This window comes from Olea europaea, unplaced genomic scaffold (genome assembly GCF_002742605.1).
Source record: "Olea europaea var. sylvestris unplaced genomic scaffold, O_europaea_v1 scaffold601, whole genome shotgun sequence".
NCBI lineage: Eukaryota > Viridiplantae > Streptophyta > Magnoliopsida > Lamiales > Oleaceae > Olea > Olea europaea.
Window position 1 is genome coordinate 110,163 of NW_019264357.1, and position 12,063 is coordinate 122,225.

General features: G+C 36.4%; 3 protein-coding genes and 1 pseudogene across 4 annotated transcripts in view; 1 reads left to right on the top strand and 3 right to left on the bottom strand.

Moving 5' to 3' along the window:
- Positions 1-1,900: 1,900 nt before the first annotated feature.
- LOC111389595 (protein CLMP1-like) lies at positions 1,901-3,807 on the top strand. Its single transcript, XM_023014522.1, has 2 exons — positions 1,901-2,081; positions 2,218-3,807. Exon 2 carries the CDS (start codon positions 2,254-2,256, stop codon positions 3,805-3,807), a length of 1,554 nt encoding a protein of 517 aa, XP_022870290.1. The 5' UTR covers positions 1,901-2,081; positions 2,218-2,253.
- Positions 3,808-4,685: 878 nt separating this feature from the next.
- LOC111389583 lies at positions 4,686-5,859 on the bottom strand (annotated as a pseudogene).
- Positions 5,860-6,511: 652 nt separating this feature from the next.
- The window catches only part of LOC111389582, a 13,124-nt gene continuing 7,572 nt past the window's right edge, over positions 6,512-12,063 (bottom strand). Inside the window, exon 3 of the mRNA XM_023014508.1 lies at positions 6,512-7,244. Coding sequence (XP_022870276.1) covers positions 6,742-7,244 — 503 coding nt within the window. The 3' untranslated portion in view covers positions 6,512-6,741. The remainder of the gene's footprint in view (positions 7,245-12,063) is intronic.
- Positions 7,709-9,073, bottom strand: LOC111389581. 2 transcript variants are annotated; one of them, XM_023014507.1, is made up of 2 exons: positions 8,752-9,073; positions 7,709-8,577 (listed from the first exon to the last, which is right to left on the bottom strand). In XM_023014507.1, exon 2 carries the CDS (start codon positions 8,517-8,519, stop codon positions 7,872-7,874), a length of 648 nt encoding a protein of 215 aa, XP_022870275.1. In that variant the 5' UTR covers positions 8,520-8,577; positions 8,752-9,073; the 3' UTR covers positions 7,709-7,871. The 2 variants fall into 2 exon arrangements, with proteins under 2 accessions (XP_022870275.1, XP_022870274.1); XM_023014506.1 differs by having other exon boundaries at positions 8,748-9,068.

The following is a 12,063-nucleotide window of genomic DNA, read 5'->3' on the forward strand; positions in this document are numbered from 1 at the left end:
CTTACAAAATACTTTCTTAGATCATATGGCAATTCCAATTAATGATATATAATAATATATATATCCATTATATTTATTTCTCTTTATATATTATAATTTATACATATATACCATTGGCATAAATTATATTCTCCACCAAACCCTACGCAGTCCAACCCAATTTTAATGAACTTTCCAGGGAACATCTCCACCTTCATAAATTCAAAATCTCTCTCTCTCTCTCTCTACACACACACACACACACACATATTTACAAATACAAATAGCTTTGCAGGTAATGGCAACAGTGATGAGATCTCAACTATGTTAAGGAAATAAATCTGCGTGATGAAGGTGATGGTGCATCGCAGGTGATGATAGTGCATTGGAGTTAATATGTATAGTAGCGGTGGTGGTCAGCTGATAGCAACATTTTGGATACTATGTAATTCAGTAGTGGTACATTGTAGGTGATTAGATTTGTAACTAATTGTGTTATCTGTGATCAAATTTATTATTTATGAACAGAAGTGTTATCTATGACCAATTTTATCTTCAATGTGATTGGGTGGGACCAGCTCAGTCTAATTTGTGTATGTAACCAAATTACTGACATGTGTTATCTATGACCAAATTTGTCTTTAGTATGATTATCTGTGACTATGTTGATCTAATTTATAATTTTATGTAACCAAGTTACTATTAATTTGATCGCATACAGTCATAATTATAATGAAGAAAGACTTTGTCACAACCGATCACAATTGACACAAACAATCTTGGTCACAATCAATCACGATTAACTCAAACTTAGTCGTAGAGGTTCATAGTTCACATATAAATGGTCAACACCATTGACATCACTATTGGTATCACCACCCTACCACCAGATCACACAACATCACACAACCATTATAAATTATATTTGACCAACTTATAAACTTTAAAAATCTTGACCAAACATACTCAAAGATAATTGGGATGTGAAACCAAACAAGGTGAAGAGGCAAAAGGAGATGAGATAAATACAGTTGATTTATTACTAAAACACGAAATGGTACATCACAAGTTGTATAGTCTTTGAGATACAGTGGCATTTCATTGCTCGTGATACAAAATTGAAGGAAAAGCAAGGAAATAATCACAATCAGGGGTGAATCAAAGGATTTACTACAAATGAAATACAATCAGCGCCTATTACTTGGGATTGTAATCTAAAATAAACTATATGTGGAAGTCAATATTAGCCATCATCATCGGCATCATCACTACCAACATCACCATCAATACTACCATTCCACCACCGCCATCGCCAACCACCATCCTAACATATTACTCCAAAGCAAATCGAGTCGCCTCAGCCCAACAATGGCCTCACATCGTCGCTGTGTTCTTGCAGTGGTGATGTCCAATTTTTTTCTTGCAAGGCCATCGTTGGAGAAAATTTTCTTCTTCCTTTAGTTGTTAGAGCTATTTTCGAGATTTTTAAGGGGAGAGAAATTGTGAGATGTGGATTCAATAAATGTTAAATAAATAATTAATCCTTGATTTGTGAAAAGAGAAGATTTGATATTTGAAATGTATATTTAAAATGGGTTACGGGTAATTTTTTTATTATTTTATTAAAAAATGTGTAGATAAAAAAAAGAAAAAAAATATATTTTTTGGAGAGCCCTAATAGGCTAAAATTTAATTAATTTCTTTTTTTCTCTCTCTCTCAAATCGTTTTTTTTTTCCCTCTTTCTCTTTGTTTCGAATAATCTCTAAATGTAAATTTTTTTTTTAATTGAATTGGTACAAATAGACAACTGTCTTCCCATGATTTACTATTGCCAAAAATTATATTTAACAATAGTCAATTACATGAATATAATTGTTTTTATGTACAAATTCTGTAAAAAAAATCTGTAGTAGATTCTTCTTCTTTTTGCATTAATTTTACGATCTAGGTTTTCAAACTCAACTCACCACCCGAAACCCCATCTTTCACGACTCTTCCCCTTCATCTTTATATAAGAGCCTTTTCATCCGATTAGTGTTTTTCCAAATTTGTTTCTGGGTCTCCAGAATTCAATCAAGAAATCTCGAATAATTCATATAAGGTATTAAGTTCTTACTTGTAAGTACCTTCTTCTTCCTTTGTTCCGTTTCCCGAATTTTAGGAAATATTTTAATCTATACTGAAAAGTTTGTCCGAATTGAGTTCAGTGTTTGTAAATTTTTTTTTTCTTTGTTTAGAATAAACTTTGAATCTTGGGAGGGTTTGAGAATCATATGGGGAAATCTGGGGGTAAGAAAAAGAAGAGTGATGCTAACCAAAGCCAGAAGGTATCTGGGATAGATAATAATTCCACCCCTATTGTTAATGGAGGTGTTGATTTGGATTCCTCTATTTTCTTGAAAAGAGCCCATGAGCGAAAAGAAGAGGGAAATAAAAGGTTTCAGGCTAAGGATTATATTGGTGCTCTTCAGCAATATGAGAATGCCCTCAAAGTTACCCCAAAAATGCACCCAGATCGAGCTGTATTCCATAGTAACAGGGCAGCTTGTTTGATGCAAATGAAGCCTATAGATTATGATACTGTGATATCTGAGTGTGCCATGGCACTTCAGGTACAGCCTCAGTTTGTCCGGGCCCTTCTAAGAAGGGCTCGTGCATTTGAGGCTATTGGTAAGTATGAAATGGCTACGCAAGATGTGCAAGCGCTGCTGGTTTCTGATCCAAATAATCAAGATGCCTTAGAGATATCAGGGCGATTGAGGATGGTACTTGGCCCACGTCAAGAGGCCCAGCAGGATCTCCAGAGCCGTCCTTCACCAGCTGCTCTTGGGGCCTCTGCCGTTGGGGCACCAATAGCTGGCCTTGGATCTTGTTTGTCAGCCAGATCTGTGCCTAAGAAGCAGGCATCTGCTGTACCAGCTACTAGTAGTAAGTCAGAAAAGCTTTATCCAATACCACATACTGAGAATGGTCCTGAGACGAAGGCCCAATTACCGCAAGTTGTCTTGAAGCCTTCAAATAGTTCTTCAAAACCCTATACAAATGCTAATAAGGACAACCAAAAGGAACGGTCAAGTTCTTCATCATCGTCGATTCTCATTCCTGGGCTAGCTGCTGGGGCTGTGTCTCAATGGAGGTCGCTGAAGCTTGTATATGATCATGACATAAGGCTTGCTCAAATGCCAGTGAACTGTAGCTTTCGAGTTTTGAGGGAGATAGTTGGCAAACGTTTTCCTATGTCGAAATCAGTACTGATTAAATATAAGGACAATGATGGTGACTTGGTGACGATAACAGGTACAAATGAACTTAGAATTGCAGAGTCCTGTGTCGACAACCTTATTCCAAAACACCCTGACAAAGATAAAGGAGACTCCGTTGGGATGTTGAGATTGCATGTCGTTGAGGTGAGCCCAGAGCAAGAGCCTCCTGTGTTGGAAGAGGAAGAAGAGAAGCCTCTCGAGAGTGAAGGAACTAAAGGAGATGAGAGTGTATCACAATCTTTGACCGGTGATTCTGCTTTGGAAGCTTTAGATGCTGAGATTGATAAGGCCGAAAAGACAATTCTGAAGGGGAAAACTGGAAAACCAGAGGACCTTGCATGCAAGGAGGTGGAGATGGATGATTGGCTATTTGAGTTTGCACAGCTATTCCGTAGCCACGTTGGCATTGATCCTGACACTCATGTAGATCTGCATGAGCTCGGGATGGAACTATGTTCCGAAGCCCTTGAGGAAACAGTTACAAGTGAAGCAGCCCAAAGCCTTTTCGACAAGGCTGCTCTGAAGTTTCAGGAGGTGGCTGCTTTGACTGCCATGATCGTATAAGTAGAAATTTACTGAATTATTCTTGACGTTTTTGGTTTTTTGCTCACGGTACAAGGAAGAGGATATTGCTGCTATCTTCAGTTGAATGCAATGAAATAGTTAATCTCTCAAGTGTTTTGATTTGACCTGCATGAAAAAGCAATATATTATGACCGTGTCAGGTATGGAAATTTTATATGCTATGCCCTTTCTTGCTTGCATCTTAAACCCTTTTGCTAGAAAGAAGAGGTTCAAAATAGTATGTGGGGGTGGAATTTCTCCTAACAATCTTCAAATTTACATGGGAGGTTTTTGACGTATAGAGGGTGTTTGGGAGCCATTTTTATGTAAAAATACATTTTGGAATAGTAAATTGATGGGAAATGCGTGGTTGAAAAATAAGGAAAAGTTTTTGATTTACGTGTAATATTATTTTAATGAAGAATGTGTGGTTGAAAAGAATAGAGAGAAAAATGCATTTTGAAAAAAATGAGTACGAAACAGGGCCATATAGTCATCAGATTTCTTTAGTCCCTCTATTTTTTTCTTACTGTTTACTCATTGCTTTTAATTTATATTTTGACATAATTCTATGCATTTATTTGGAAATTGACTAGAAAGCTATCACTTGATCTGGCATTTTGTGGTTCACTCAATCCGCATTTCTTATGCATGCGTGAGTAATTACACCCTTACTAGACTACTAGTAGTAGTGCCGAAGGAGGGGAATTGTTCCCTTAATCACTAAGATTTGTGGGATCTGTTAGAACATCAATTGTTATACAGAATGATAATCTAGTGGCATTTTCCCATTTCAGTAAATCATATGATTGTAACTATTCAACCTCTTAATTAACTTTCTTCCTGAAATATTCTTTACATATTGGTCTTTTGCCATACGAATTTGTTGTCCCAACAGAAATTCCTTCATCTCAATAGATTTCTTCAAACAAGAAAATATCGTTCATACTTTATTTACCCACACAAGATCTCTTCAATACCAGCAGTGAATTTATCATCGTACAAGCACCATAAAATAGAACAAACCATGCACACACTAAGGCAGGTTCCTCGGCCTGGAATTTGAGGCCAGCATAAAGCTTCATGTAGTCTTCAAACACAAATTGTGGGTACATTTCTTTACTCTTTCTCTACTAAGGCTGGTGCTGGATAGATTACAGCATCGCTTGCAGGATTGTAGAATGACGCAAGTGACATTCTGTTCCCATCAGTTTGTGTGATTGCTCTGTGCATCACACCTGTATTTTCCATTCGTGATCGCCTCACAAAGGATGTAGATTCAAGTTAGAAATCATAGCTTGATATTTTGTAGGATCACGAACCAATTGATATTCTCCTCATAGCTTTGATAATTTGTAGGATCACGATCCAATTTGATATTCTCCCTTGAGAGATAGTGTGAAGAATTGGAATGGATAAGATTGACTCATAGGGACTTAGACTGCATAAAGGTATATGCCTCAAGTTGATCGCCGATGTTTATGAATGACGATGGAGTGATGCATGGGTAGCACGTCGACCCATTCCCTATCTTGGAGTAGCTGAAGGCCATTGGCCTTGTTGTCCTGGAAGAGCAGGATTATGCCACGGGCATTTGTGCGTGGCAGAAAGGCCTTTTATCAGTTCTGGCCAGGGAATCCGGGGTAGTTGCTGACTTTTCTGCCAAAAAATAGGTCCTTCTGAGTTATAGAATGCCTTCTTGAGATAACCTTTCTCTAGTCCAAGATTCTCATCTAGCAAATCCAGAAGTTCAGCCAGTTTCTCCAATTTCCTTGCAATTTTCTCATAACCTTCCTGTTATCATTCATAATGAACCCCAAAAAAATTCATCAAGAAGTTGAAAAACACATGACGTGCATTTTGACAATTTCAAGTCCTTTGCTACTCGCCATTTCCGTAAATCCTTGTTCCATATATTTCTTGTAATGTTCCTTGTTGTCAAACACTTGTTCCATACATTTCTTGTAATGTTCCTTTTTGGCATGTTTGACGAGAGTATTGAACATTAGTAATAAAAATTTGTCTTACAGAGTTACCTCAAAGAAGCCCCTCAAAAACTGTCTCCATGTCTCCATGTTATTAACTGGGAACGTTGCCCATCTCTCTCTCTCTCTCTCTCTCTCTCTCTCTCTCTCTCTCTCTCTCTATATATCTGTGTGTATCTTTTGAGTAAGTGAATCACTCACCGTAGGGACAGTCATCTTCATCCATGCAATTTCAAAATTTTGACTTCATCATGATTACAGTTAATCCCCATCTCTAATAATTTTCTTCAACGATCCTAGAAAACTGCAGATTATACCCGAAAGACGTGCATTTCTTCCTTGCAAGTACTCAATTGTGATATTTGCTTGTGATGCTTGTTAATGATCTCGTTCCATGTCCTTATTAAATTTATGATTTGAGGTATGCTTTTTATTACCATCGATGTTAAAATCAATCTATGTAGCCCATTCATCTTTCATTTAATCTATTATTTAGGGTTACCTAAACTGAGGTTGTAGCTGCAGTGGGCTACACAGCAGTACTCAATTTTAATAAAACACGCGTCTCAAATTCAAAACAGAATTCATAAATATAAATTTAGAATTAAATGACCTGATAGATCTATTTGTATTATCAATTGCACCTGGTGACAGACTGATAAAAATAAATAAATAAATAAATAAATGCAGTATGATGTAGAAGCCTAGAAATTGAGAACTTGGGGGAAAACATAGTTCCTTTATCTGGTAAAAGAAGTTTTTTGTTATTCGATAATAATCACAAGATGAAAACTTAATACTTTATTGTATTTCCACAAGATTTCTCCTGTTACAGTATCAATCAATTCGGACTTAAAATTCGTACGAGTGAATTCCACATTGCCATAAAATTCATGACCATAGTTTGATTCAAATCTATCACAAACCTCAAGAATCAATCTGGCTGATCTCAGTAAATATCGAGAATTTCGAGAATCAAACGGTTGCAAAGGGGACAAGTACCTCGATTCAACCACAACTCTCTTGAACAAATTCTGCAAAAAGTGTGCCCACATGGTATAAATGCTGCATCTTTTTTCCTTCCCATGCACACGCAGCACACTGAATCACCACATCCACCTTCTAGTCGTCCTCCTGTTTCCTCTTTCTTCACCTCTTCATCCCAGCCATCCGTTTCTTCCAGTAGTCTCATCAACGACACTCGGAATGAGGTCCTAGGTGCGGTTCCTGCAGTTCCATCGTACCATTCATTGTTACTGGGCCTTTCTGGGCTTGGGCCTGGGTCAATGCCTCCATTATCCGAATCTAGCGCTGCCCTGAGGTGGCGTTCCGCGGCCAAAGCCGCCGCCAAGTTCATCCCTGACACCGCCGGAGAATGACTGATGCACTCTGGGGTTACCTCGTTTTCCGGAGGCGCGTGGTTTACACTTATTACTTCAATTTGTGGTTCATTTGGGCCATACTCTTGTTCATCGCACTCAATTGTGATATTTGCTTGTGATGCTTGTTAATGATCTCGTTCCATGTCCTTATTAAATTCATGATTTGAGGTATGCTTTTTATTACCATCGGTGTTAAAATCAGTCTATGTAGCCCACTCATCTTTCATTTAATCTATTATTTAGGGTTACCTAAACTGAGGTTGTAGCCGCAATGGGCTACGCAGCATTACTCAATTTTAATAAAACACGCGTCTCAAATTCAAAACAGAATTCATAAATATAAATTTAGAATTAAATGACCTGATAGATCTATTTGTATTATCAATTGCACCTGGTGACAGACTGATAAAATAAGATAAAATAAATAAATAAATGCAGTATGATGTAGATGCCTAGAAATTGAGAACTTGGGGGAAAACACAGTTCCTTTATCTGGTAAAAGAAGTTTTTTGTTATTCGTTAATAATCACAAGATGGAAACTTAATACTTTATTGTATTTCCACAAGATTTCCCCTGTTACAGTATCAATCAATTCGGACTTAAAATTCGTATGAGTGAATTCCACATTGTCATAAAATTCATGACCATAGTTTGATTCAAATCTATCACAAACCTCAAGAATCAATCTGGCTGATCTCAGTAAATATCGAGAATTTCGAGAATCAGACGGTTGCAAAGGGGACAAGTACCACGATTCAACCACAACTCTCTTGAACAAATTCTGCAAAAAGTGTGCCCACATGGTATAAATGCTGCATCTTTTTTCCTTCCCATGCACACGCAGCACACTGAATCACCACATCGACCTTCTAGTCGTCCTCCTGTTTCCTCTTTCTTCACCTCTTCATCCCAGCCATCCGTTTCTTCCAGTAGTCTCATCAAAGACACCCTGAATGAGGTCCTAGGTGCGGTTCCTGCAGTTCCATCGTACCATTCATTGTTACTGGGCCTTTCTGGGCTTGGGCCTGGGTCAATTCCTCCATTATCCGAATCTAGCGCTGCCCTGAGGTGGCGTTCCGCGGCCAAAGCTGCCGCCAAGTTCATCCCTGACACCGCCGGAGAATGACTGATGCACTCGGGGGTTACCTCGTTTTCCGGAGGCGCGTGGTTTACACTTATTACTTCAATTTGTGGTTCATTTGGGCCATACTCTTGTTCATCGTCATCACGTTCACTTACGGAGGTTGGGCGGAGGCCCCATGTGCTTCCACAGCACCCAATATTCTTCAATCCTAGCCGTTCAGCTAGAGTCTTTCTTCTGATCACGCGACCAAAGCCGTCCATTCTCTCTCTCAATGGCTCCGCTATAGTTCTTGCTCCTCTCTCTATTTCTACTCTTGCCCTGAAATCCAAACCCCAAAGTTTCACCTATTTGGTCCATTCTTTAACATATGAATTCGGATTCACACAGAAACATGCATGCATATGTGTGTGTGTGCGCGCGCGCGCGTGCGAAAGAGATATATTATGAAATTAATGCTTAGTTAAAAGGGTGGTAAAGAGAAAACATACCTACAGAAAATAAATGAGTGAGAGGTTAAACCATCGAAATCTCTTGAGTTACAAAAGAAATGAGCAATCCCATAATTTCCGATTCAAAAGTGAATTCACAAAAAGAGGATTAATATGAAAGGAAGGGGTAGTGGTCCAGAAAATAAAAATGCTGGGTTTTCCTTTTGTCCGATTTCATTGACAGATTGGAGAGAGAGAGAGAGAAGGAAAGGCAGAAAGGAATATATTGTTGAAGATTAAACAGAAAAATGACAAAAAAGAAGAAAAAAGAACAATTTGTGGGACTTTCAGTTGAGCTGAATTTCCTTTTTCAATGCTATAATAGTTTAGTTGTCTATTATGCTGATGATAAAAATTGATTTTGAATAATGCGTGTTTATTTTTTCTTCTGCAATATCTTGTATTTTTTTTTTCTGCAATATTATCGTCAGGAATGACTAAAAGTCAAAACCCAGTGAAGGAGACAAGGTCACCATGTGGCAGTTGCCTTCTCATTTCAGCAATTTAGTGACGGCAAAAAAATCCAATTCGTCCCACTCCAAATGGGACAAAAAGCTTGCCCCGAATGAGTTGGTGAGGCGGGGCACCCACCCCGTGAAGAAAAAAAAAAAAATATAATTAAAAATAATTTTATTTCTAGACAATTCATCCATTAAAAACTCATTTTGAATTTGCATTTTATTCTCTAATAATAACATAACTCGAAACTTTGAAAATGTGAAAAAAATAAAATAAAAATTAAATGGGACAAAAAGTTGGCCTGCCCTACCCAATCTAAGGTAAGGCAGGGTGAGCATGCGGGACGAGGTGAGGTTTGGACGAGACCCTGCCCCGTTGCCATCCGGATACTAGTTCATATAATCTAAAGTGAAAGTGCTATAGTATTAGCTTAGTTTACCAAATTTCTTCTTATGTGATATAGAAGACGTGACCACATACGTTAATTAGGGCGATTGCTTTGTTACTTGTCACACTCGAACTTACAAATGCGCTAAAAAGCACCTTAAATTTTTTGCATTTATAAATTATGTGACATGCATGTGAAGAGATCAATCACTCATTAGCTGGTTGGATATCGACGATGTTAATTGAATAGGGTCATATCAAATTTAATAAATCGTTCTTGTACTTTAGCCTGCTTCAATGGCCAATCGTGGCCCCTTTCCCTTCCTATGCGTAAAGGTGAGTCTGTTTATACTTAAGGTATGTACACTCTAAACCATACTTAAATCTCCTCTCATTCATTTCTCTTGAATTTATTCTTCTCATTTTGATAGTTAATTTGACCGTCGAAGTGTAAATAATCACAAGACATATTTTTGAGGTTGTGATTTTTGCATTCTAATGATGTGTGCAGATTATAAGTTGTTGGTCGAGATCTGTTGATCACTTAATTGGACAGATATTGAAATCAACAAAACTCATTTATGTGTCTCTATATATTTTTTTCATTTTGTAGTACATTAAAGCCAATGCTATCTAATTGCATGTGAATAAGTATTTGTGTTTAAAGGTGTCAATGTGTATATTTGTCACTTTTTCAATATTTTAGTAGTCAATAGACGTAAAGATAAAATATATGAGTGTACGTAATAATCATAAATCATATATTCATTTAGTATTCTACCGTGTAATTTGAGATGGATGGGAACACTTGAGAGATCGATTAAGACGTGGAACCAATAACGTACAAATAGCTCAACTCACGTCCTTAACACGTTTTAGGTTGAAATTGAAAGGCCGTGGAATTGTAATAAATCTAATGCTAAGCAGTAATCAAATTTGTTTACGCTTGCTAGCAAAGTCAGAGTAAGGGACTCACAAATGTAACAAACGGTATTATTATGCTTCACTGTTTTCCTTGTGAAATTTTATAATTTGTATTGATAAAACCAAAACATAGGTTTATTAGAATGAAAAATGAATCTTGTGAACGTGGAAAACTTTTCTTAGATAAATGGATGTAACTTGTAAGAGTGAGTTTTATTATTCAATTCAATATCTCAATTATGAGATAAATGATTGAAATATTTATTTAATATCTTAGCCAATTATTGAAGTTTTTTTTTCCTCGTCCATGGGGCCTAAATTAATCAATCAATCGCTTGTATGCTAGTGATGCACTAAACACTACAAGTATGAATGACATTCACCTTCCACACGGTCATAGGAATTAGAAATTTTAAAAATATGCCATCATTGTAAGTTATTTTATTTTTACTACACTTGACAGAGGTTAAATTAGATAAATAAATTTTCATTTTTTCCTTATTTATAATTAATTTTCGATCTTAGTGGAATATGTACACATAAATAGAATGACTATATATGATAGTATCATTGAGATTTTCTCTATAATTTCCTTTTCCATTGTCTTCTCTCTTTGTTTCTCTACGTTGTTGTGCATCACTAGTAGTTTAGGTGAATGGTCCGTTTGGTATGACTTCCACTTTTGCTTCTGTTTCTTTAGAAGCACTTTCTGCTAAAGTTACATTAGACACTTGTTTGAGCCCTCATTTTTGCTATCAAAATACATTTTTCAACGGTGATTTAATCTCATTTCAATCACATATTTTTCAATAAAATAATATTACACATAAACCCAAATTTTTTCTTTAATTTTTAATTACACATTCTTCATTTTTGAAAGAAAAAAAAAATATGGCTCAAACAAGCCCTAAATCAACTTTCTATAAAAGTTATTCTATTTATGCACTTCTTAAAAATTATCCAAATATGTTTAAAAGTAGAAGCTTAATTTCAAAACTGTTTTTGAATTTTAGGCCCCGTTTGATTGCACGAAATTTTTCATGGAACTTGGAACTCGAATTCCAACTTCCACTTTTGGCCTGTTTGATTGACAAAATTTTTCAGGAAATTGATTTTCCATGAATTTCTAGGTACAACACCTTAAAGCGTGATTTTCCACCTTTTATTTTCCTAGTGGTCGGTGGTTTTTGGTTTTCCACCTTTTTTTTTGGCTTTTGGCTTTTTGTTTTTTTTTATTGTTGGTAATGGGAACAAATTTTAAAAACAATTGTAAAAGGGGATATCCCTGAAATTGACAATTTTCATGTAAAATAAAGCCAAACGAACACTAAAATATAGATGATTTTTTGATCGTTTTCTTTCCTTTTTTTTTATTGGTTGGCAATGGAAACAAATTTTAGGAACAATGGTAAAAGTGGATATCCTTTAAATCGACAAATTTCATGTAAAATAAAGTCAAACGAACACAAAAAACACTTTTACTTCAACATTTTCCACGTGGAAAATTATACCAATCAAACACAATAATTTACAATTTTCAGGAAAA